Here is a 25,699-nt window from a genome sequence, read left to right as displayed (position 1 = left end):
CTCTGGGCCTCCTCTACAAAAATAGATAGAATTCCTGCTTCTCATACTAGGGTATACTGTACCCTGTATGCAGAAACAAGGTACATTTTAAAATTAACTACAACTGTGGGGACAGTATTAAGATGCAAATGAAGTTTTAAAAATTTCAAGTCTTCAAAATGGTTTTGTTTAAAGCAACCACCAAAATTTTCTTCTGCTATTCTTTCCAGAGTTAAACAAATAATCCTAGGCTAGAAGTATCATTTCAAGGAGTGGGACACAATGAAAAAGCAGCCTTCAGAATCAGACAAACCTGGATTTGAATCCCTGCTGTTGCCTACCATCTCTGTGATCCTCCAAGAGTTTATTTCTCTTCATAAAGGTGAAATACACATCAATTATGTAAAATACTCAGCAGAGGAATTCTGATTAAACATGGCCTTTTGAAATCCCATGTTTACCTTTGCTCACTCCCAAAACTCTATTAAAATAGCAGGAAGAGAAAGGACGGGAAAGTTACAAGGACAAACGAATCAGAATGACATTAGAATCACTTCTCAAAGACAATTATCATATGGTGTCACTCATATGTGGAATATAAATAATAGTGAAAGGGACCAAAAGGGAAAGGAGGGAAATTGAGTAGGGAATAGAGAGGAAGACTCCTAACTCTGGGAAACAAAGGGTTGCAGAGGGGAGGTGGGTGAGGGGTTGGGGTAACTGGGTGACGGGCATTAAGGAGGGTACATGATGAGATGAGCACTGGGTGTTATACTATATGTTGACAAACTGAATTTAAATAAAAAGAGATGATTATATTTAAAAAATAAAAATCACTTCTCAGCCTTTTAGCTAAGATCAAATGCAGAATGTCATTAGATTTTAAGCAATGACAATAAAGCAAAGCCTTTAAGTCTGAGAAACTGATATGTAGGCGGACATTCTACATATAGCCAAACAAGCAAGTATTAGGGGGTTGAATAAAGATATGTTCAGACATAGGTCTCAAAAATTTTGCCTCCCAGGTATTCTTTCTCAGGAAGCTAGTAGTCTTGTGTGTCACAAAAAGGAAAATAAACCAAGAGGGTGGGGGAGGGATCCAGGAAAGGGGAGATCCAACACAGGAGGTAAAAGGAATCCCCAACAGGGTTACCCCAAAGGGATTTCTTCAGAAAGGAAATCCCAGAGCAACAGCTATACAGCAAACTTAGAAGGCAGCCAGGGCAAATTGGAGTGGAAGCACAAAGGACTCCAGGAGGGATTATCTCTAATAAAAATGAACAGACTTATAAATCTGAACACACTGGGAATGAATAAGTACATAGAAAAAAAAGAAAACTTAAAAACTTACTAACACCAAAGAAAATAAAAAGGTACATAACACAATCATAGCATACAACATAGCTCAGCTGTGAATACTTTTAATCACAATATACACTATTGATCTAATCTAAGATTGTAATAAGACTATACTGGGCAAATGAAGAAGGGCAAGTATATGTGGAACAGAGGCTATAAGAGCTAAATCTTCCCATGTGTTAAAGTAATAAATAGTTTTTTATAAAAATCAAATTAAAAGTATGTTACTTAGGAACATGGAAGTAAAAACCCGAAAATGCTAAGAGGTAAAAAGCAGTCATCTCTGGGGAATGGGAATCACAAATCGGAGGAATGGGCTGAAGCCTCCATTTTGTTGTTGTAAGCCTGAACTTTTTAAACTATGGTCATGTGTAACAGATAAAAATAAAACCTAAAATAAAGCACATGTCACATTATGTGCCATAAAGTAGGACCTCAGTAAAAGAGTAGAGGTTTATCTAATCTCCCCTACCACCCCCACCAATGCTGTCCCATTTCTTGCATTCAGAATGTAGCTGATTTGACAGATTTCTCGAGATTCTGTTCTCACCCTGACAAAGTATAACAGGAAAAAAAAATCCATTTCAGTGGATACTTTTATTGATTTAATAGATCACCAACTTTGTCTCCCTACCTACCTACAATTGGAATTTCATCTTATTTCCATGCTGAGTAGTGAAACAATGACACAGCTATAATGAGAATAAGCTACTTCAAAAAGAGAAGCCAACACAGCTCATTTTCTTCTAACAAGCAAAATATAAATATATGCACTCTAGAATGCACAATGGTTTAGTCACTAAGAAATTCAAATGGGATCCTGAAGAATGTAGGCAAATCCAGGGTGCAGTAAAGAGAAGCTGAGATGCTGTGCGCCTGTTTAAGGGTTCCTGGTACTGCATCTCTTGGCCACTAGCTGAATCTTGACATGAGGGAAGATTTTAGCTAATGCCAAGGAGAGATGCAGCAAGTGCTAGGTTGACTTAGGGGCTGTGCACAGGAACCAAAAGGCAGGAAAGTACTAAACACTGCTGAGAGCATCCACCCCAGGAAGGACTTTACCTGTTTTTGAGAGAGCACACATAGACAGCATTACTGTAAGACCCACTGAGCCAGATACGCCTATCTTCCCAATAATACATCCCTATAATATGTCTGCTCTTCCTTAGGATATATGACCAAGACTTGGGTGACTTTTACATCTTGTGTCCCAGGTCTACTTGAGTATAACCTCTCTGGAATAAGTCTTCTTCTCTGCCCCTCCCCACACAAAATTGATGCCAAGAAAATTATCTGAAGTTCCTCCATTTGTACTGCCCAGATAATAATGAACACTAATAATAATACCACGTACTATCTCCACTCCATTCTACCCACCTGTCACTGCATCACCCCAACCTTTCCCCCAACAAGTCCAATAACAGGAAGAATCTCACCTTCCAAGAGTTCTAAACTCGCACCACCCCCAGTGCTCACATGGCTGACTTTATCCTCTGTGTTCCATTTGGCACAGCAAGTGGCAGTGTCTCCACCACCTGTTGAATGAAAGCAAAGTTAAAAGGAGAGAAAAAAAAATTAAAAAGGACTGGCACCAAACTATAAGACAGTATGCTCTCTTTTTTAAAGATTGTATTTATTTATTCATGAGAGACAGAGAGAGAGGCAGAGACATAGGTAGAAGGAGAAGCAGGCTTCTCAAGGGGACCCCGATGTAGGACTTGATCCTGGGATTCCAGAACCATGCCCTGAGCTGAAGGCAGAGGCTCAACCATTGAACCACCCAAGCATCCCAAGGCAGTATGCTCTTAAGCCCAAAAGGTAGATGATGAATCCCCAACTCCATCTCATTAAGAAGGCCCTCCATGAATTGTACATCCGTTCAGCTCTTAAGATTCATCTGGCACCAAGAAACCCAATAAAAGTTGATTATCTCCCTTCAACTTTCCTCTGATCAGAATTCTGCCAGATTACACTGGCATTAACTTTGTAAAGGACCCTTTACCTATGATGGTGATGCAGCCCCTAGCAGTGGCTTTCACCACCTCATCCATGAGGGCTTTGGTTCCTTGAGCAAAAGCTTCCCATTCAAATACACCCACAGGTCCATTCCACACGATCTGCTTAGCCCGAGCAACTGCCTCAGCATATTTCTTGCTGCTCTCAGGACCACAGTCCAAGCCCTAAGGGGCAGAGTTAAAAAAGAAGATGAGCTACCAAGAAAAGCTTCTTAGAGGAGTAATCACCACGTCCACCAAGACCTGAACTCAAGGTTGAACACTAGAGTTTCTTGTAGAACCAAAAAATACCCCTCAGTCCTTAAAATTATAAACCTGCTCATGTCCGTTATGAACGATAAAATGGAAGGGAAAACCTCAGATTAAAACATTTTTAACCACACTATTTATGACTGTAAAGAACTAAGTCAGTAGTTTTCACCTAGGGTTAATTGTACCCCTCCCCAAGGGTCCCGTAGCAAAGTCTGGGGATATGGTGGTTGTCACAATTTGAGGAGGGAGGTCAAGTTCTACTGACATATAGGAGACAGAGTCAGGGATGCTGCTCAACATCCTGCAATGTGGAGGACGGCTCCCCACAACAACTATCTGAGACATCAACAGTGCCAAGGTTGAGAAACAATTATCTAGACTCAGTGGTTCTCAAACTTTGGCATGTGTCAGAATCACCAGAAGGGCTTGTTGTAGCAAAAAATTGCTGGGTCCAACACCCAGTTTCCAATTCAGTAAGACTGGGATAGGGCCCAGAAACCTATGTTTTTTAAGTTCCAAAATGCTGCTGATGCTCTTCTTGGAACCACACTTTGAGAAACACTGAACAAAATAATGCCCACATGCTTAATAAGAGGAAAATAAGCAAACTAGTATATCAACATGACAGTTTTATACAGTTATTAAAACGACAGTACGTAGATGACATTGCAGCCAAATATTTAGTCTTTATTATACACATACATTTTTTCCCTGTTTATAATCAGCATATTTCTGCTATCTTAAGGTTTTCATTAGAGTTCTTATACAGCTTTCTAGGTAACAACATAATCCAGAACAGCCCAAATCATGAAAGTACATAGCACCAACCCCAGCACATAGTTACGTACTTAACAAACATTAAATAAAAGAAACAAAAAATGGTTTTGCCCCCACATTACTGATGAAGACAGAGGCAATCATGCTTTTCCCCCTCAGATTCCCTCTTGAAGAAGGCCTCAATGCTACATCTGGAGCCCTCTCTGACAGAGATCTCCCATAGAGATTCTTTTAAAATCCTTGCTGGTTGGTTGAATGAAAGAATGAATGAAATAAAAATGTTTTTGTTCACTTGTACTACCAACCCACCCAAAGTGACTCACCATCCAGCCAGCAGGTATGCCAGAGGCCACAGTGGCTTGGCCAGTCTTGGCATGCTCATCAAACTTTTCAGCAGTGACAAAGTCAACTGGCAAGGTAATTTTCACACCATTCTTCTCAGCTTTGGACATCAGGTCTTTGACGATCTTGGCTCCCTCCTCATCAAACAGAGAAGTGCCAATCTATACAAGGGAGCCAAGATAAAGATCAGACTCTATACTAAGAACATGATTACCTCACAAAGGAGACAGGAGTAAGATACAACACAGTATAAAGGAAAAATTCCAAAACAAAAGATACCAACTTTCCAAAATAAGTAAGAATAGGAGTTTTGAGGGCTCACATCAGAAGCTGACTTTCTTTTTAAATTTACATAACCTGATATTTCTCATGGAGAGCCATTTCACATCCACTTGGCATCGGTTTCCTACCTCCATGTTGTTGAGCACCTTCAGGAAGGTAAAAGCCATTCCACCACCAATAATCATCTCATTGACTTTGTCCAGCATATTACTGATCAGCTGGATCTTGTCTGCAACTTTAGCTCTAGGAGGGAAAGCAATCAATAATCATCACCAAAAGAACAAATGATGTACTAAGGAAGTGATATTACATAGTGCCTGAGTTTTTACATCAAGGCATAGGAACAGAGAAATGTCCCACAAGTTACAAAAGTATTGGCTAACTACACAGGAAAATAGTATGGAAGTTCCTCAAAAAGTTAAAAATAGAACTACCCTATGATCCAGCAATTGTACTACTAGGTATTTACCCAAAGTACACAAAAATACTGATTCAAAGGGATACATGCACCCCAATATTTATAGCCACATTATCAATAGCCAAATTATGGAAAGAGCCCAATGTCCACTGACTGATGAATGGATAAAGTTGTGGTGTATTTATATGTGTGTATGAGTGTGTACACACACAGTGGAATATTACTTAGCCATAAAAAGTATGAAATCTTGCCATTTGCAATCATATGGATGGAGCTAGAAAGTACTATGCTAAATGAAATAAGTCAGATAAAGATAAATACAATATGATTTCACGTATATGTGGAATTTAAGAAAAACAAATGAACATAGGGGAAAAAAGAGAGACAAACCATAAAACAGACTCTTAACTACAGAGAACAAATGAGGGTTGCTAGAAGGGAAGTGGGTAAGGGGATGGATTGAGTGATGGGTATGAAGGAGGGCACACATGATGAGAACTGGGTGTTGTATGTAAGTGATGAATCATTAAATCCTACACCTGAAACTAATATTACACTGCATGTTAGCTAACTGGAATTTAAATAAAAACTTAGAAGAAAATAATGTTATTTTTTTTTAATTTTTTTTTATTTATTTATGATAGTCACAGAGAGAGAGAGAGGCAGAGACACAGGCAGAGGGAGAAGCAGGCTCCATGCACCGGGAGCCCGACGTGGGATTCGATCCCGGGTCTCCAGGATCGCGCCCTGGGCCAAAGGCAGGCGCTAAACCGCTGCGCCACCCAGGGATCCCGAAGAAAATAATTTTAAATAAAAGCTTGGAAGAAAAAAACATACTAACTTTGCCCCATGTTTCTTCAACCAAAAGGCCCATCTGTTTCTAAGAAAATCTGTTAGAGGTGTAATCCTAGACAAAAAGGACTTAGAAGACCTACTATTGTCTAAAGAAACTATGAGACCCAAATACATCTATTTTGCCCCTACTCTACACACAGAAACCACAGTCAAGACAGATAATTATACCTGAGCAAGACTGCTAATCATGGGATCCCTGAGCCCACTCAAAACTGTCCCACAACTAAGGGTGCCTGGGTGGCAGTCAGTTAAGTAGTCTTGGTTTTGGCTCAGGTCATGATCTCAGGGTCATGAGATCAAGTCCAGTGTTGGGCTCCACACTCAGCACAGTCTGCTTCAGATCTCTCTCCCTCTCCTTCTGACCCTCTTGCCTGTGCACATACTCATGCTCTAATAAATAAATAAATCTTTAAAAAATGTGGGATAGACATTCTACAGCTCACATGCCCTGCTTCTTCAACAAATCAATGGAATGAAAATAAGAAAAGGGGGACTATTACAGAATAGAAAATGCCTAACAACCAAATACAATGCATGAACTTCATCTGGATCCTTATTCAACCAAGCCAACTATGAAAAGACATTTCTGAGATGACAAAGAACTTCTGAGTACAGGCTAAATGTTAGATGACACTAACAAAATTGTTAAATTGTGTTAGATATAGCATGATAGTTATTTAAAAAGAATCTCTTTATCAGTTATGAGATACATACAGAACTACTAAGTGAAATTATATGTCTAAGACTTGCTTAAAAATACTCCTGATAGGGATCCCTGGGTGGCTCAGCGGTTTAGCGCCTGCCTTTGGCCCAGGGCGTGATCCTGGAGTCCCAGGATCGAGACCCATGTCAGGCTCCCTGCATGGAGCCTGCTTCTCCCTCTGCCTGTGTCTCTGCCTCTCTCTCTCTCTCTCTCTGTGTGTCTTTCATGAATAAATAAAAATCTTTTAAAAAAATACTCCTAATAGGGGACGCCTGGGTGGCTCAGCAGTTTAGCGCCTGCCTTTGGCCCAGGGCGTGATCCTGGAGTCCCAGGATCAAGTCCCACACCCGGCTTCCTGCATGGAGCCTGCTTCTACCTCTGCCTAAGTCTCTGCCTCTCTCTCTCTCTCTCTCTCTCTCTCTCTCTCTCTCTCTCTCTCTGTGTGTGTGTGTGTGTGTGTGTGTGTGTGTGTGTCTCATGAATAAATAAAGTACTCCTGACAAAAATGTCAGTAATTATTCAAACAGGGTTTAGGTATCTGGGGGCTTATACTGTTCTCTCAACTTCTGTACATGCTTCAGTGTTTCCACAGTAATGACTTAATAAAATGTAAAATTTCCCCCAAAACTGTTAAAGGTCTAAGAAGACTACACTGGAAGAAAGGGTTGGCAAAAAAATAAAGTAAAATAAAATAAAAAATAACCTCTACATCAACTTCTCCAAAACAGCTATTTTTCAGGCTGAGCCTAAAACCTAATCATAATCACTAAGTGGTACTCACTTCCATACTCCAGATCTACAAGAAAAATGGAAAACAAAAAGCAGCTCAAATCCTCATCTCCATAGAAGATGAGTGTGACCTTATTACACAGTACACAAGAGGAGTAATGCTTCTAGAATACAGATAACAACCTGTACCCACCTGAATTATTTTTAGAACCCTGAAACTGGACTCATGAAGTCTGAGGAACAACTATGCTACCTGAAATTGACACCCAACTCCAGAGTCAGATATCATAGGAAAATGCTGAGTGTGTTCAATCCCATGGGGGAAAAAAACATAATTATAGAAGGGTCAGTGGCATTCAGCCATAAAGAGGGTGCTACCTAGATAGCCAGGCCAAGTGACAAGAAGTTCTCTTATCCAAGCAGTACTAAGGTCCCTGTCCCCACTCTAAAATTTATCTTCCTAGGTTCTTAACCCACAATTTTCAAATTTCTACTCTAAGCCATTAGAGTACCGTTATCCACATGGTACACTTTCCCACAGGAAAAAATATAAAAAGATATATAATCTGGAGAAATAAGCTCTAAATGATATATTAAATACATGTGAGGAGATGTTCATAGTTACTCTTGCCAGACTTTATGTATGTGAAAGGCTCAAGTGCTTCAAAAATTTAGGTAAGCACCTATGGTGAATCTTTCCCATTATTCCTTCCAAAACCACTTACTATCCTTCTTGTCCCTGTTTTGTCCCAGGAGGCTGACCTGCATGGACTGCATCAAGGGACTCTTGTATCCCTGAACCCTACCCACACATTTATAGATAGTCCCTTTATTAAATTCTCCTCATTGGGCACCTGGGTGGCTCAATGGTTGAGCGTCTGCCTTTGGCTCAAGACCTGGGATTAAGTCCCACATCAGGTTCCCTGTAGGGAACCTGCTTCTCCTTTTACCTATGTCCCTGCCTATCTGTGTCTCTCAAGAATAAATAAATAAAATCTTAAAAGAAATAAAATCTCACTTACTCAGTTTGATTATGCTTTCTGACTATAATAAACCACCCAAGTCATAGGCTACTACCATGCAAATACACTAAAGCATGATCTTAAGAGTCCTTCATACCCGCCCAGGATGGCCAGGAAGGGTCGCTCTGGGCATTCCAAGGCCTTGGCAAAGTAGTTCAGCTCCTTCTTCATCAAGAAACCTCCAGCCTTCTGTGGCAGACTGACTCCCACCATGGAGCTAGGAAAGACCAGAGACATTTAAATTTTGGTAAATCCTTACCAATTCTCCCAATTCTAGAAGCCATCTCATCACTGAAATACTTTCACTTCTGAGATTCCAGGAGACCACAGTTTTCATCCGTAAACTGCAACAAAAACAGGTATAAGATGAGGTTTTTGACTAAAAGAGTAGGGACAAAAATAAACAAATAAATAAAATAAAAGAGTAGGGACAAGGGGAACAAGTAAAAAGCAACAATCTTAAGTAGAATTTAAGATACCCAATTAATAGTCTTCAAGTCTATATTAAACAATCAGCCAATTGATGACAACAGGAGAAGATTCCTCAACTTGCTTCCTAATGACAAGATTCTGATCCTACAATGTTAATAAAGGGAGGACTCTACCTGAAGTATCCTAAGAGCAATCTCTTCCTGAAGCTTGACAAAAAGCTCCACAATTCTCATCACATTTTACTTTTATTTCCTCAAAAAAATAAGGACCAAGCATACTCAAAAAGAATCACAGTCTAACTGGCAGCTCCAATTAGAGATAGAAGCTGAAAGGATGATGTTTCATATAATTCATCATTCTATATAATACAGAATTCTCCAAAAACAACCCAGAACTTGGGCTGCTTGAGTAAATAGAGGAATACTGCTCCTAGCTCAACATCAAAAGACTCTTGGTACCTGTGGGCTCGGTGAGCAGTGCCAAAAGCATCATTGACATAGACATCTCCTAGCTTGGAAAGTGAAGCTCGGAAGGCTTCTATTTTGGCTGACTCAGCTTTAACCTGCAGGAAAAAAAAATGGGGAAAAAAACACAGAAAATGTTGATGGCTCCAAAGACAATTGTAAAAACATTTCATACCAAGAGTCCTCTTTAATATCTCTAAAGACCCGGAGTTGGCAGGACAGCAATTTTCACAGCTAACAACAGGATCTATTTCTTCTTCCAAATATTCCAGGTCTTGAGGCGTGTGGGTGCCTCAGTGGTTGAGCGTCTGCCTTCAGCTCAGAGCATGACCCTGGGGGTCCTGGCATCGAGTCCGGCATCAGGTTCCCTATAGGGAACCTGCTTCTCCCTCTGCCTATGTCTGCCTCTCTCTCTGTGTCTCTCAGAAAAAAAAAAAATCTTCCAATATTCCAGGTCTTTTGGTCACTTCTGCATTCTTCTCTCCTTCATCTTGCCTCAAATTGCAAATTTAAGATTCCTAAACCATGGCTTAACCTCTAATCACATGAGGCTAATCATATCCCACCCACTGGCCTCTCCCAAACTCCTAAAATAAGATTCTGATTATCTTTTCCTTTCCTTACCTTGACTCATATCCTCATTTTAACATATTCTCCTTGCAAAAGTTGGAATTATACCTGACTCAAGCTTCTAGCTACCAAGGCCTTTCTATGGGAAAGGAAAAGAGGCCCTCACACACCTTCTTCATGAAGCTGGAACAGAGAAGGCAGGAAACATGACACAGAAAAGGACCTCAGAAGCATTTTACATATATTAAAAGAGAGTATTCTATATAACCTTCCCTAGAAGTTAGGCCTCTAAGAAAACAAGAAATGCCCTTCTACAAAAAAGAAACAAAAAGTAGAAGTAAAACATTATGGCTTTGACATAAGTAACATATCAGCTTATTATTCAGGATCCCCCCCCAACAAAACATAAAGTAGGATGGCAGGATGAACAAAGAATCTCCAGAAATAAACCAAGCATAGATGCACAGGGAGACACGGCACAGAAGAATACACAGTTCAGGACAGGTGTTCGTTCATTTTAGTCAACACCCACTCACATCCTCCTGTTTCAAGGTGAAGGAGACTGCCACAAAGAACAGGGGCTTTCCTCTAATGACCCAAAGAATGCAGGGGAACTAATACTAAAAATAAAACAACTACAGAACCCACAAAGTCTTTCTGGAATGGAATATCATCTGCCACTAGTGACTGGAAGATAATCTGTGTAGTAATGAAAATACTGCCCAAATGGCAGGACACCTGGATTCTAGGCCCAACTCTAACACTAATTTGCTGTGTAACGTTTGGCAAGTGATCTCTGTCCCCGAAATCTTCCCCATCTATTAAAAAGGCATGATAACCCCTAAGAATTTTCTAAGGAAAAAGGGAGCAAATTGAAGCTCTTTATGAAAAAGGCACTATAGGGGATCCCTGGGTGGCGCAGCGGTTTGGCGCCTGCCTTTGGCCCAGGGCGCGATCCTGGAGACCGGGGATCAAATCCCACGTCGGGCTCCCAGTGCATGGAGCCTGTTTCTCCCTCTGCCTATGTCTCTGCCTCTCTCTCTCTCTCTCTCTCTCTCTCTCTCTGTGTGTGTGTGTGTGTGACTATCATAAATAAATAAAAAATAAAACATTTAAAAAAAAAAAAAAAAAAAAAAAAAAAAAAAAAAAAAAAAAGAAAAAGGCACTATAGAAAGTAATAATCTGAACCCATTTTTCATTTCATAGCGTTTTTTCATTCAGATCTGTCAGTAACTAGAAGAAAATGTTCCTCAAAAACTAATGTGAGCACACTGGGAAAAGGAAAAACCTTATGTCCTTGTTTTTTTAAATTTTGAACTTATTACTGGCTCTTGAAATTTCATGCATCAAAAGTCACTGGATACTAAATGTAAAGTTAATTAACTAAAAAAGTCATAGACTAGCACTGTTAGTTCATCATTTCCTGAATAAGTTTTGCCTCAGTTTGCTACCATTTCTAAGTCCTAGAATATGTGCAAGTGAGTTTCACTCTAAAAGGGCACCAAATTTGATATCATTATTTGACTCCTACTGTACCAAGACTATGCCAAAGGCAAGATAAGGCAAAACTCGGCCCTGAGGTGCTAAGAAAAGAAACTGCTTGAAAGCAGGTACTCCAATGACCTTAAGAAACACCAGAAGTAGAAAAAAAAATGAGTGGGAAATATCAGGGAGGGAGACAGAACATGAGAGACTCCTAACTCTGGGAAACGAACTAGGGGAGGTGGGCGGGGGTGGGGGTGACTGGGTGACAGGCACTGAGAGAGGCACTTGATGGGATGAGCACTGGGTGTTATTCTATATGTTGGCAAATTGAACAGCAATAAAAAATAAATTTTAAAAATTTAAAAAAAAATTAAAAAAAGAAATGTAGATGAACAAATAAATGTGAGGTACTACTTCCAGACCTAGCCTCTGAACCTCACATGCTCCCTTCCGTTCTTTCCTCCCACTCCTTCACACACACACATGCACATGCACACACACACACAGAGAGATATTTCTGTCTATATTAGCAGGTGTGTAAATACTAGATGAAAGAAATGCAAATTAAAACCACAGTGACATACCATCTGGGGGAGTGCTATACATGAAAAATATTAAACACTGGCAATATGAAATACGGGGAAAAGGCCCTCTTATACTGCTAGTGGTAATATAACAGAAACACGTTTTGGGAGGCCTCATTTGTCTGTATTCATCAAAATCAAAATAAAATATACTTTCTCAAAAAAAAAAGGAAACACTAGAAGTACAACAGGAGACTGAGATACTAGCCTTAGAGAATCTTCTTCCCCCAAGACACTAAAACCTTAAGAGTGGAAAGTTCTAAAGGATAACTTCAGCTTCACTCTACCAATAGGCTACCAATAGGCAAATTCTAAATCATCCTCAAAGAGCCAGTTTTGTCATTTAATATTTGAATTCTGGTTGTCAGGTCACAGTAATCTATTTTGTAGATTATCTATGGTTGCTCTTTTTTATTTGTTTTGAGTGGTTTTTTTCGATGTTCACTTTTGCAGGACAATAGCAAAAGTTTAGGCGTTCCAACAGAGACCATCTACAGTTTGGACTGTATGGCCTACAAAGCCTAAAATATTTATTGTCTGGCCCATTATAGATAAAATTTGATCTAATGGACTGAGCTATATATAAAGCCAAGCAACAGCACCACTGCCTCTAATTTCAGTAAAATGACTGCCTTTCTGAGACTTACATTTCTTTACGAAATGATGACAATACCTGCACTTCCTTATCTTAAAGAGAATTCAAAAAAATGCTTTACACTTCATAAAAAAATGTCTTAAATCCAAGGCAATACCATCATGACCATCATTTACCCAACTACAATCAATTTTCCCATATAGTCCCCCTTTCCACTTGACTTAGGAAAGTACGTTTTCTGCTCATATAATTCTTTTATATGAAAATCCCAATTATATCACATTTCATCTACAGTTTTAAGAGTACCAGGGTCAACCATTAAGTTAATTCCCCTTCTAAATAATATTACTGTCCCTCCATAACAGACTAGGGTTTGTTGCTTAGAACAACTGTTCAGCCTTGACAAAACAATCTAACTGGCTCTGCTGGATGAACACCTGGTATAGCATGGACACACACAACTGCCTGTGAATGTCTGCTCTCAGCACTTGGAAATCATAGCCTACCCTTCAATAGGATTATCACACACTGTCAGAAAAAGAATTCTCATCTATTATAGGCCAAGTGGGTAACAAAGAAACAACTGCAAAGGCATGTCCACTGAATACTCATATCCAAATTGTATTCACTTATTTTTCAAAGATATTACAAAACACTTAAGCATGAGAAGGGCTTCTGGGATGTTAGCCAATATTCTATTCCTTGACCTAATTCATCAAGCTATGCATATATATATACAAAAGGGCACCAAATGTGAGAGCAATACTTGATTCCTACCTCTGCATCAAGACTATGCCAAAGGCAAGATAAGGCACGTGTGTGTGTGTGTGTGTGTGTGTGTGTGTTGTTATACTTTCAGTATAAAGGTGTCTAAGGAAAAAATAAACACAAACTACCTCTATTCTTCAGCCTCTTACAGACTCTGTCCTCCTCACCTCTAATAATGTAAAAGTCACAGGTCCTACCTTATTCCCAGAAGCATCTTTTCCCTTCCCTTCTTCCTCCACATGAAAGCGAAGGTTCTCCAGCAGGATGACAGACCCAGCAGCTGGGTCAGCACAAGCTTTCTCCACTTCTTGGCCCACACAGTCCTTTAAGAATAAAACATCCCTGGGGAAAGCAGTAGATGGAGATACTTGAGCAGTCTGAAAGAACCAGTAACAACGTGCTTCACAACATCTCCTGTCACAGAGTACACCAGCTTCAGAATCTGGCACTTACTTGCCCAGCAGAGACTTAAGTTCTACAGCAACTGGCCCCAAAGAATACTTGTCTGGCATGGGGACACCATCAGGCCGGCCCAGATGGCTCATAAGAACAACTGACTTGGCTCCATTGTCCAAGCAGAATTTGATACTTGGGATGGCAGCCTTGATTCTGCAACCAAAAAGAGACAGCAAGTAGATCAAAGTTAGGAATTAGTGGGAACTAATTTTACTTATGGCCTTGTAAAACATAAAGACCCTTTTGTCTCTAAACTCCTTCAAATCTATTGTGGGCAACTCAGTGATGGTCCTCAGGTTCATGTTCAGGGGAAGAAGTCCATTATGATGCCAACCTTCCACCTAGGATTATTCAATCCAATCGTGTTTTGCTCCTTATAAAGAAAAGAGTTACCCTAGCAGGACTGAAGCTGCTATGTTTAGAAGGACTTGCTTGCAAGGTTGGCCTTTGGCCAGTGTCTGAGAACCTGGCTTCCAAAGTGGTCCCTCAGTTCTCTGACACAGGCCATTCTAACTGACACTGCTCCTAGACTGTACAAACTATGTGATTTATGCTGAACATCTGCTTTCCTCTAATAGTCTGGAATTTTGTTGGTTGCTAGGCAGAGGGTACTCATATGACCCAGTAAAAATCTTGGGAGCCAAATCTCTTATGGGCTTCTCTGGGCAAAAACAATGCATACAACTACTGCAGTTTACACTACTGGAGGGAGAGCACTGGAGCCCATGAATGGATTCCAGATTTTGTGTTGTCTTTTTCCCTTGCTGATCTTGTCAGGCATCCTTTTGCTGTAATAATAAACTTTAGCGATGAGAACTATATGCTAAATCCCATGAGTCCTTTTAGTGAATCACCAAATATGTGGGTGTCTTGGGGAATCCCTGAAACATCCTCTTGTAAGACTGAGGAAGAAATTGAAAATTCCCAAATCTTGAGACCATTAAAGGAAATTTAGGAAAAACTTAAAAATATGTAGTAACTTTTGTGTACCTTATTGATCCTAAGGCACATTTTTTGTAGGAAAAAATAAATTCATTATATAGGTTTTTTTTTATTTTATTTATTAATTCATGAGAGATACAGAGAGAGAGAAAGAGAGGCAGAGACAAAGGCAGAGGGAGAAGCAGGCTCCATGCAGGGAGCCTGACGTGGGACTCAATCCCAGGTCTCCAGATCAGGCCCTGGGCTGAAGGTGGCACTAAACCTGAGCATGCTGAGCCACCTGGGCTGCCCTAGAACATAGTTTAAAGGTCATATTATCGGGATCCCTGGGTGGTGCAGCGGTTTGGCGCCTGCCTTTGGCCCAGGGCGCGATCCTGGAGACCCGGGATCGAATCCCACGTCGGGCTCCCGGTGCATGGAGCCTGCTTCTCCCTCTGCCTGTGTCTCTGCCTCTCTCTCTCTCTGTGTGACTATCATAAATAAATAAATAAATAAAATTTAAAGAAAAAAAAAAGGTCATATTATCTACATTATAGTTTAACCAAAAAATTATTAAACTTCCTTTAAACATGTCAAATTTTTGTTATGAACTTGATACTAACTTTCCATTTTTGCCGGTCTTTAAAAAATTAAAATTGATAATAAGGAAAATCATTCATCTACTCAACATATATTTATTGACTGCTTCTTATTATGCCAGGTACCTTTCCCAACTCTGAGAATACAACGCTAAATAAAACAGTCTTTAAAAAATAAAATAAAAAATAAATAAAAAATAAAACAGTCTTGGAATGCCTGGGTGGCTCAGCAGTTGAGCTTCTGCCTTCAGCTCAAGGCGTGATCCCAGGATCTGGGATCAAGTCCCACATCGGGCACCCTGCAAGGTGCCTGCTTCTCCCTCTGCCTCTCTCTTTCTCTGTCTCTCATGAATAAATAAATAAATCTTAAAAAAAAACTGTCTCTGCTCTCATGGAAGTGAAATTCTAATGGAGGAAGAAACAATAAACATATATATGTGTGTACACATATGAGTATGTGTGTGTGTGTACCCTGCAAGGTGCCTGCTTCTCCCTCTGCCTCTCTCTTTCTCTGTCTCTCATGAATAAATAAATAAATCTTAAAAAAACTGTCTCTGCTCTCATGGAAGTGAAATTCTAATGGAGGAAGAAACAATAAACATATATATGTGTGTACACATATGAGTATGTGTGTGTGTGTATCAGGTGGTAATAAGAGTATGGAAAAAATAAAGGTAGAGAGAGAAGAATGACTGAGGAATAGTGGTAAAGGGGATTTTAGAAAGGGTTGTCAGGAGTCTGATAAGGTGACAGATCAGCAGAGAATGGAATAATAAAAAACCAAGTTATCTTTCTAAAGTATCTTATGCTATTTGACATATACAATAACTCACTAATACCAAATTAAGAAGAAACCTTCATCAGGTCTGAAGTTTGCCCAAAGAAACCAAATTATTCTTCAGGCCTATCCCTTTTCAGCAATTTCTATTATTTCTAATGCTTCCTTTTGTTATGTCCATGGATTTCTGAAAATGGAAAAATGTGCTCAGACCCGCTTCTCTGCTTTTATTTATTTTTTTGCTTCTCTGCTTTTAATTCATAAAACACCTTGATAGGCATATTTCCAATCTTTTCTGCTGTGTGCTGCAGAAAATAATGAAAATCAAGAAGGATCGGCAATGTCTTGTACAAAACAAAGACCTTCCAGTATGGTGCAGCAGGGATGTACTTGGTAAAAATGCCAGACTCTACCCTGGGGCCAATATCTGAAAAAGTTCTGGGCCTAGAAGAATAATACCAAAAAAGTAAAATGCCCCTTTAATTTTTTATTGATTACATATTGAAATGATTATTTTGATTTTACTGGATTAAGTAAAATATACTACTTAAAATTAAGTTCACTCACAGTTCTTTTTATCTTTTTAATTTAACAACTAGAAAATTTTAAATTCTATGTGGCTCATATTATATTTCTATTAGACAACACTGCTCTAGATTATTGGAAAGCATACCTCTCCAGCTCAAACCCCTCATCTGAAATTTAAAGTTAAACCTTCTTTACAATCTAGTCCAAAGCAAAAGTAGTACTATCACTTAAAATTGTGGCTTCTGATTTTGAAGCCAAGGTATTTAGAACAGCCTTAACTAACAGAAAATATTACTTCTGAAATCTTTTCCCTTACATCAAAATTCTTAAAAACTGATTTTATCTGGGCCATCTTGAATAGGGGCTTGTAAAAATACATGTAAGCTTAAAAATTACTAGTATTAAAAAATCCTCTTGCACAGTTCTTCATTTTACAAGGGAAGCAAAGTAACCTTCAGCTTTGATATTATTTAAAAATGCATAACCCTAAATTCTTCAAATTTTCAAAAAATGGGGAGAAAAAAATCACTTTGTTAAGATGACTTTTTAAAATTTCTACATTCTCGTAAGAAAGCAGACCAGATAGTGGGTTTGTGGAAAACCAAAAACATACGGCTTAAGTCACCACAGTTCTGCAGTAAGAAAGGAAAACCATTCATCCTATATACCCACAGACATACACATCGTAAACAAAACTCAAGGTTTAGCAGAGACCTTACCTCTGGTTGTTTGTTATCTGGTTGTTCTTCATAGGAACGTTGAAGTCCACTCTAAAAAAGAAACAAAGTTTCAGATTCTCTCAAAGATTAGTAGAAGCACTTTTTAAAAAATTGTATTTATTTATTCATGAGAGACACAGAGACAGGCAGAGACTTAGGCAGAGGGAGGAACAGGCTCCATGCAGGGAGCCCCATGTGGGACTTGATCCCAGGACCGTAGGACCATGCCCTGAGCCAAAGGCAGACACTCAAACGCTGAGCCACCCAGGCGTTCCAGTAGAAGTACTTTTAATGAACCAGTCAAATAAGGTGGGAGTCCAAAATCCACCTTAAAAATAATCAGTGGTAAAAAAAAAATAATCAGTGGTATTAGAAGTCAAGATAGTGGTTAGCCATGGGGTGGGGGACTAGTGACTGGGGATAGGACATCAGAGAGTCCTTCTGGGGTTGTCGTGTATTTCTTGACCTGGGTGATTACAGAAATGTGTTTGTTTTGTGATAATTCCTTGAGCTTATGATTTGTGTCCTTTTAGGTATGTTTTTCATACTTTAGAGAAAAATTTAAAAATAAAAACAAACCTAACTAACATCATAAGAACTAGCCCTGAAGACCTGGGAAGCTAAAACCAGTTCCATCTAAAAAGATTTTTTTACTGGAGTTCAATTTGCCAACATACAGCATATCACCCAGTACTCATCCCACCAAGTGCCTGTCACCCAGTCACCCCAACCCCCCGCCCACCTCCCTTTCCACTACCCCTTGTTCGTTTCCCAGAGTTAGGAGTCTCTCATGTTCTGTCATCCTCACTGATATTTTCACTCATTTTCTCTCCTTTCTCTCCTTTCTCCTTTATTTCCTTTCACTATTTTTTATATTCCCCAAATGAATGAGACCACGACCAGCAATTGCACTGCTGGGGACTTACCCCAAAATACAGACGCAGTGAAACGCCGGGACACCTGCACCCCAATGTTTATAGCAGCAATGTCCACAATAGCCAAACTGTGGAAGGAGCCTCGGTGTCCATTGAAAGATGAATGGATAAAGAAGATGTGGTCCATGTATACAATGGAAAATACCCACCATTGCTTCGACACGGATAGAGCTGGAGGGTATTATGCTGAGTGAAGTAAGTCCATCGGAGAAGGACAAACATTATATGGTCTCATTCATTTGGGGAATATAAAAAGATTTTTATGTGGACCTAGCCATGATAGTAACTAATAATGGCAGCTGGATGGATAAGGGGTAATTAAGGAACACATTTTGATTCTGATTCCTTTGATACTGTTTCTGGGTCCTAGTGAAGCTCACCGAAATCACTCAAAAGAAAAAAAAATGACTGGAAAATAAAACAAATCAACAGAGCATCATTCCTTCTGGAGAAAGCCTGGAGCCTCCTGATCAGAAAAAACTCACCATCCAAGACCAAGTTCACACAGTACTCTTCAAGCAAAATACAGACAATAAAAATAAGATAGCTTCTTTCATGAAAACTGAAAGAGTAGAACACGTGATCCTGCCTACCTAACAAACAGGCAATTAGAAGAGAAGTGATCATGATGGCACAAGCAAATATTTTACTGCTGTCTCTCCTTTTTCACCTACCAGATAACTCCATCATTTTTTAAGAACCAATAATTCTTTCCCTTACCTCTGGTTGAACTTCTGAACTCATTGGAACCTCAGCCTATTTCAATCTGACTCAAAACAACAATGTGTGATAGCTAGTTGTTAGGTCTAAATGTTGCCTGCCAAGATCCTGTTTAAATGCTTTCTTTCTCATCTGCAGAATGGGGAGGACATCTATCTCACAGTTATTGTGAGAATTAAATGAGTTAGTGTTGATTTGTAAAGGGCTTAGAAGAGTACCTGCTACACAGTAAGTGCCATACAAATGGCAGCTATTATGATATATGTTAATGCTTCTCCAAAATCTAATTTGTGTTTTAAAAGGCAGATCAACCATTACAAAAGCAGCTAGCGTCACATGCTAAGGGACTACAGGGAAGATATGACCTAGTCGAGAAGACTGCTACCATGCTTGAGGCCTAGCAGACACTTAAAAAATCCTTAGGCCTATCAAGAAGACCACCAATGTCCTATATCCCCTAGGACTATACTCCAACCCCTACCTCATCAAAAACCTCACAGCCTTTCCAAATGTGGGTTGAGGAAATAATTCTATAGTCAAACATTTTAATTAAATATTCAAAAATAAAAGCAGTATGCCTCTGAAGAAATATATTCTATTCAGTTTCAGGTTACTTGATTCTGATTCTAAGCATCTTCTCTAAATATCCCGAACAAGGCTCCTGCCAGCTTTAAAAGTACATTCTGAAGAGGACAGAGTATCCCATTACCTGTGTCATTTTCCCTCTCGCAGCTTCCCAGAAAGGCCCATGGTCAAAAGGGCTAATGGCAACAGGCTGAACACAAGCCACCCTACTCCCAAGCCAGTACAGGAAGGAAATTCTTTGGGCTGAAATATTCAAGACTCTGTGTCATCTATCCCAGCTGCTATGACATAGCTTACTGATGAGAACTGGATGTCTCTCTGCCTGTGGTTTACTCCCCTTCATCACCTCCTAGACTCTCAAGAACAGCTTTGCTTTTTAGCTTCCCCTTTCTGAGGACTCTAACCCATTAACTGCTCTTGCCTACACATTCCATTTCTTCCAGTCTATGTAAAATATGCACCCCTTCCTTTTCCACTTTCCAGAAACACTCATGAGCTTAGCTTCAGGCATGAACTCAGGTATCATTACACACCTATCAGAATGGCTGAAATAAAAAATAATGACAACACCAAATACTGCTGAAGATGCAGAAAAACTGATCACTCATACTGCTGGTAGGAATATAAAGTAGTGTACCTGCTTTGGAAACCAGTCTAGGAATTCAATATATGACCCAGTGATTTACTCTCGATGTTTACCTAAGAGAAATGATAGCATATGTCCATAGAAAGACTTGTGCAGGACTATTCAATGTTCACAGCAGCTTTATTTAGAATAGCCCCAAACTGGAAATAAACTAGACGTCTTTCAATGAGTGAATGGCTAATCACACTGTGCAACATCCATACCATAAAGGACTACTCAACAATATAAAGAATGAACTACTAATGCATGCAACAACTTGGATAAGTCAAAGGTATTAAGCTGAATGGAAAAAAAAAGCCAATCCCAAAAGATTATATACTGTGATTCTACTTATGTAACATTTTTGAAATGACAAAATTTTAGGGGCAAGAAACAGATCAGTAGTTACCAGGGGCTGGAATGGAGGAGTGAGTTAGGGTGCCATGACTCTGAAGAGGTAGAATGAAGAAGGTCTTTGTAGTAATCAAACAGAACAGTTTTGTAACTTGTGGTGGGAGTTACACAGATCTATACCCATGATAACATAGCACAGAACTATACACATTATTCCAAAGTCAACTTCCTACTTTCAATATTGTACAGTAATTTTGTAAGATGTATCTTTTGGGGGAAATTGGGCGAACAAAGACTTCTCTGTACTAACTTTGCAACTTCCTGTGAATCTATAATTATTCTGAAATAAAATGTAAAAAAAATAGAGTTAGTCAAAATAAGAATATCAAGTCTGTCACCTGACATCTCAGGGGTCCAGGCCCAGTCCCATTAAAAGCTCTCAAAAGTACCATGCCCACCCTTGTGTCGCTGCCCGACTAGAAAATTGGGGAATTATGAGTGTCTTTAAGACTTTTTCTCTGCTCAGTTTTTCCTCTCCATATTTTCCACTACATCAGAGCTGTTGTTTAACAAGTTAGAACAGGTTAGAGAAAAACAGTGAGGTTTAAAACAAAACAGGGGTGGAGGGAGCAAGCAAAAGGGAAGTGCTTCACAAGTCCCCATAAAACTGGCAATCTGTGAGGAGAAGACCGGAAATGATACTGCAAATACAAGCGGGGAGATTACTCAAAAGGCTGTAAAGTCAACTGGAATCCTAAAAAAAAAAAAAAAAAAATGGAGGTAGAACCTGGTAATTATCCAGTCAGAGGTTTCTGGCTTTCTAAAGTTCCCTCAGCAAATCAGCCTGTTTCCCTTGGCAATTCAAAGCAGGAGCCACAGACTCAGCTAACAGGCTAACATCAGTTTTCTTTTGTAGGACAAAGAGAGGAGGCCAGTGAAGCAACCACTACTAGGGAGGCCCCATTTCTGAAACACTGCCAGCAACCACCATGTAAAGGCATTGAAACAAAAAGAAATTTGAGCTGACAAGGCATAGCTGACTAGGCTCTTCCAAAAAGTACTGCAAAATGTATTCAAAAGAGATACATTAATAATCAAGGAACAAAGTAACTTCCTGTCCACAGGCAAAATAAACACAATTTATCCAGATTGGAGGGGGGGGGTCAGATACTGATCTCAACCTTCAGCAGTCTTTTTTCAGCCTGTCTTTGTTTACAATGTTGCATATTTAGAGGATCTGGTTAGCAACCAAAGAGACCCAAATTCTAGGCCTAGCTAGCCACCAATTTGCTAGTTCAGTGACCTTGGACAGGTAATTTTCTATCAGCAAAACAGGACTAGCCAATCATTTCAAGGTTCAGGGTTAATCTGTGTTAAATGAAACTTTGAGCCCTTGGACAGCAAGTCGTTTCATGTTAGGTCCAGAGAGAGGAAAGATAAGCACCTCAAGTCCCACTCCTGGGCAGCCCAGTTAATTACTCAAATCAGTTTCCAGGAGAAGATAATCCCCAAGATGGCAATTGTAGGAAGGTGACCAGCATGATGCTCCACCCCTGGTCTTTTGGCTAGTGTTATGTATTTGGAAAGGTCAGTCAGCCTTGAGCCCAGTGAAGATGGGAGGAAATAAATAAAATCTAGCTGCATGCCAAAGTCCACTGCCAGGACTACTGTTTTTCGTAGAATCTATACTGTCTCTTAAGACCACCTAAAGAATAGGAAGGGCCCTTTTCTAATACTAGGATGGCTTTGAATCCTTTGTCCCAGATTGCAAATGCCTAGGTCATTTGGGAAAATGTAGACAACCAGGTGTTTCTCTTGGCTACTGAGTTCTTCTATTTCCACAAGGCAGAGGAGGCCACTTGCAAACTAATAGTGGCCATAATTAAATTAGAGAAAAGAGTAGAGCTGCATTTACTTTTATGGTACCCGGAGTACTGAAATTCAGCGTGCCCTCCTATGTTTAAGCCTTGGGTAAAGGGAGCTTACCTACTGCTTTATGTGTCTGTTAATATCTAAAAGATGCCCTCACTTGAACCAGCCCAAGTTGGAAAAGGGGCTGGATCACACCATTCACATGCCTGTCCATCAATCAATCACGTCCCAAAAAGGACAGGGCTGCAAAGGGCTATCAAGGCAAGCCCTATGACACAGAACGTACCACCCTTGGATCCTATATCAAGGTATATAAACAGTCATTCCATGAGTTACATACCTTACTGTCCTGCACTTTGCTCCTGAATTGCAAATATACCAGACATTACAAAAAGGATAAATATAAAAGCTCCATACACCATACTACTAATTTTGGCATATAAGGGAGAAGTCATGTGGGTAAGTGACCAGGGATCCACAGGTGCAAAGTAGAAGACCCCAAAGTCCATGGATAGCCATCCTCACTTCTAATATCCTGCTTCTCTAGCCATCTGAGAGGTGAGGTTGGAGAACAGCAAGAATGAGCACCCACACCCTGCTCTACCATTACCCAGCATGTGTCACAATTCTGATGAAAACCCCTATGGCCTGTAGTCCGACAGTGTCATGCAGAGGCCTGTTACATAAGCTCTGCAGGGCCTCCTTCAGTGTGCCCCACCCGTCCTCATCCTCCCATCCCCAATGTTTTAGGAGGTTCTACTCCTGAACATCTAAGTCAACATCTTCTGGGAAAATTACCCTTTTGTGCAGGGGCCTTTGAAATGTGTGCATTTTCTCATTTATCTGGGATGATCCAGGGCGGTGGAGGAAGGGAAACCAAATGACCTTTCAAGGTCCCTTCTTTGGGGCCTAGGGATTTGCTAGCTAAGCATTAGGTCCCACCTCGCCTGCTGGGAGCTGGAGGCGACGTAAGTGCATTCAGGAATAGGAAAGAGGGCAAAACTGGTCCCGGAATTGAGCCCTTCTTTGGTGAATCCACTTCCAAAGGGCAAAAACGGCTCCCTTTCTGCGCTGAGGCAAATGAGATTAGAAACCATAAAACTGGGGCAAAGCCTCAGCCACAATGGTGGGAAGCCTCATTCTGCAGGCCTAGAACCCATGGGGCCGAGCCAAGGACTAAAAGCAACTTTGGGCAGGGGAGGAAGCAAGCAACTTGGCTCTGGCCGAAGAGGGAGCAAGAGCAGATGTGTATAATTACCTCATGACGACCCGCTTGCCCTTCACGTCGAGCTTGTCCAGAGTGAGCTTGTTAGAAAGCGACATCTTGGCAATAGAAGGGTTGCGAGGCTGAGAGCTTAAACAGTGGAGAAGAAAGCAGCCTGCGCGCGCTACAACCTCGTGCGGAATGTAGAGAGCGGCCCGGGCCACCCCGCCCCACCTCCCGCCCCGCCCCTTCCTCAGCGCGCAGCGCTATTGGACGCGGCCGAAAGGCGCCAGCACCCTGCCATTGCTCCGAGGCACTGTCTGTCTGCGAGGACACTGGTGAGACGTGCGGTTTTCATTTGTCACGTCTGGCACGTAGCAAGCTGCCAAGACCTTTGTGACTCGAGGGCGGGAGCTGGAGTCGGTCCACGGAGTTGGCTGGGGGAGGAGAAGGGAACTGGGTGGTGCCTCCGGGCGGATGAGGAGGGAGTGAGAGGCCCAAGGCCTCCGCCTAGGTCCCTGCCGCTGCCAAGCCCAGAGCAGCTGCAACGCCCTGCAAAATCCACTAGGCCAGAGAAGCGCCGCCTCCCACCCTAGGGAATTCTTGGCAGCCGCACCGAGATAGATGCAAATGGCACTTCCCTTTGGAAAACTAATCTGGTTTCCTGGCTCCCCAAAATGGAATTCTAAAGTAAGGCTCTAATTGCCCTTGATAACTGAGACCGATCAGAATTCGGGAAAAGCCCAGGTCCCTCCTAGATACCCCTTTTTTATAATTAAAAAGTTCAATGTAATTGTTCTGATTTTGACACAATGCTAATGGCAAACAAATAGCATTTTTCATATATTAACTAGTAATGGCCACAAAACTCGGAAGTAGGTATTGCCTTCCTCATTTTACAGATGAAGTAAATGATGCAAAAAGAGGTTTAGTGACTTGCTTAAGATTTCAGATTTTTCTAAGTGGTGGACCCAAACCTAGGCAGTCCAGATGTAGAGTCCATACATGTAACTACACTGTAATACAGACAACATTGCCGGGAAATAGTTACTCCACGTCCCACATGTTTGTAGAGTTGGCTGGAATTGTAAGCATGATTTGGAGTTCCCGAGAAAAGAAAGAGATATAACGACGCCTACAGACCAGTCCGAGGACCCAGACAGAGTCCTGCAGGACCAACCAAGAGTGTCCTTGGCTTCACTCAGGATAGAAGTCAAATGTAAGCGCAGAATTTATTGAAGATAAAGACAAAACAGATTCAGATGAAGCATCTGGAAGACTTGGAAAGGAAAGAAGCATGTCTTCTTTTTGTTTGGGGCCTGGGGGGGTTTACTGAGGATGACTGTCTGGTATACGTGTCCCCTCAGGCATCCAGGAACCTGTTAGAACAAAGACCAGGTGTTATTCCTTGGAGCCAGAGGGCCTTAGCATCTAGATGTCTAGCACCAGTGGTCTGGAATATGCATATGATAGCGTCCTCCTTTCACTCTCCTTTCCTCAGATGTTATCTATTCTAGAGAAATCATTAACTCCCAGTCTTTTACAAGGAGAATATCTGCTATTTGCACTACAGGCCATGTGTAAAGTAGGTGGGAGTGCAGGGCCTAACAAGAATAGAAGCAGGAATGGGATCCCTGGGTGGCGCAGCGGTTTGGCGCCTGCCTTTGGCCTGGGGCGCGATCCCGGAATCCCACGTCTGGCTTCCAGTGCATGGAGCCTGCTTCTCCCTCTGCCTGTGTCTCTGCCTCTCTCTCTCTCTCTCTCTCTCTCTC

At 40.8% G+C, this 25,699-nt stretch overlaps 1 protein-coding gene across 1 annotated transcript; it reads right to left on the bottom strand.

Moving 5' to 3' along the window:
* Positions 1-1,916: 1,916 nt before the first annotated feature.
* PGK1 (phosphoglycerate kinase 1) lies at positions 1,917-24,149 on the bottom strand. The gene is made up of 11 exons (XM_055337851.1): positions 23,982-24,149; positions 17,633-17,683; positions 14,085-14,240; positions 13,829-13,973; positions 9,624-9,727; positions 8,831-8,950; positions 5,135-5,249; positions 4,706-4,885; positions 3,341-3,518; positions 2,775-2,873; positions 1,917-2,400 (listed from the first exon to the last, which is right to left on the bottom strand). Exons 1-11 carry the CDS (start codon positions 24,044-24,046, stop codon positions 2,360-2,362), a joined length of 1,254 nt encoding a protein of 417 aa, XP_055193826.1. The 5' UTR covers positions 24,047-24,149; the 3' UTR covers positions 1,917-2,359.
* Between the last annotated feature and the right edge of the window lie 1,550 nt (positions 24,150-25,699).

Source organism: Nyctereutes procyonoides, unplaced genomic scaffold, assembly GCF_905146905.1.
Source record: "Nyctereutes procyonoides isolate TBG_1078 unplaced genomic scaffold, NYPRO_anot_genome, whole genome shotgun sequence".
NCBI lineage: Eukaryota > Metazoa > Chordata > Mammalia > Carnivora > Canidae > Nyctereutes > Nyctereutes procyonoides.
Note: the sequence above shows the minus strand (reverse complement) of the source record. Positions and strands in the feature narration are given on the sequence as shown.

What these genes read in the sequence shown, in the direction of transcription:
- PGK1 (XM_055337851.1), bottom strand. Translation starts at nt 24,046, where the DNA reads ATGTCGCTTTCTAACAAGCTCACTCTGGACAAGCTCGACGTGAAGGGC. An exon ending in AGGTGCTCAACAACATGGAG is followed by an intron (nt 4,886 to 5,134) that starts GTAGGAAACCGA and finishes TCCCTTGTATAG; the next exon opens with ATTGGCACTTCTCTGTTTGA. An exon ending in GAGTTTAGAACTCTTGGAAG is followed by an intron (nt 2,401 to 2,774) that starts GTGAGATTCTTC and finishes TCTCAAAAACAG; the next exon opens with GTAAAGTCCTTCCTGGGGTG.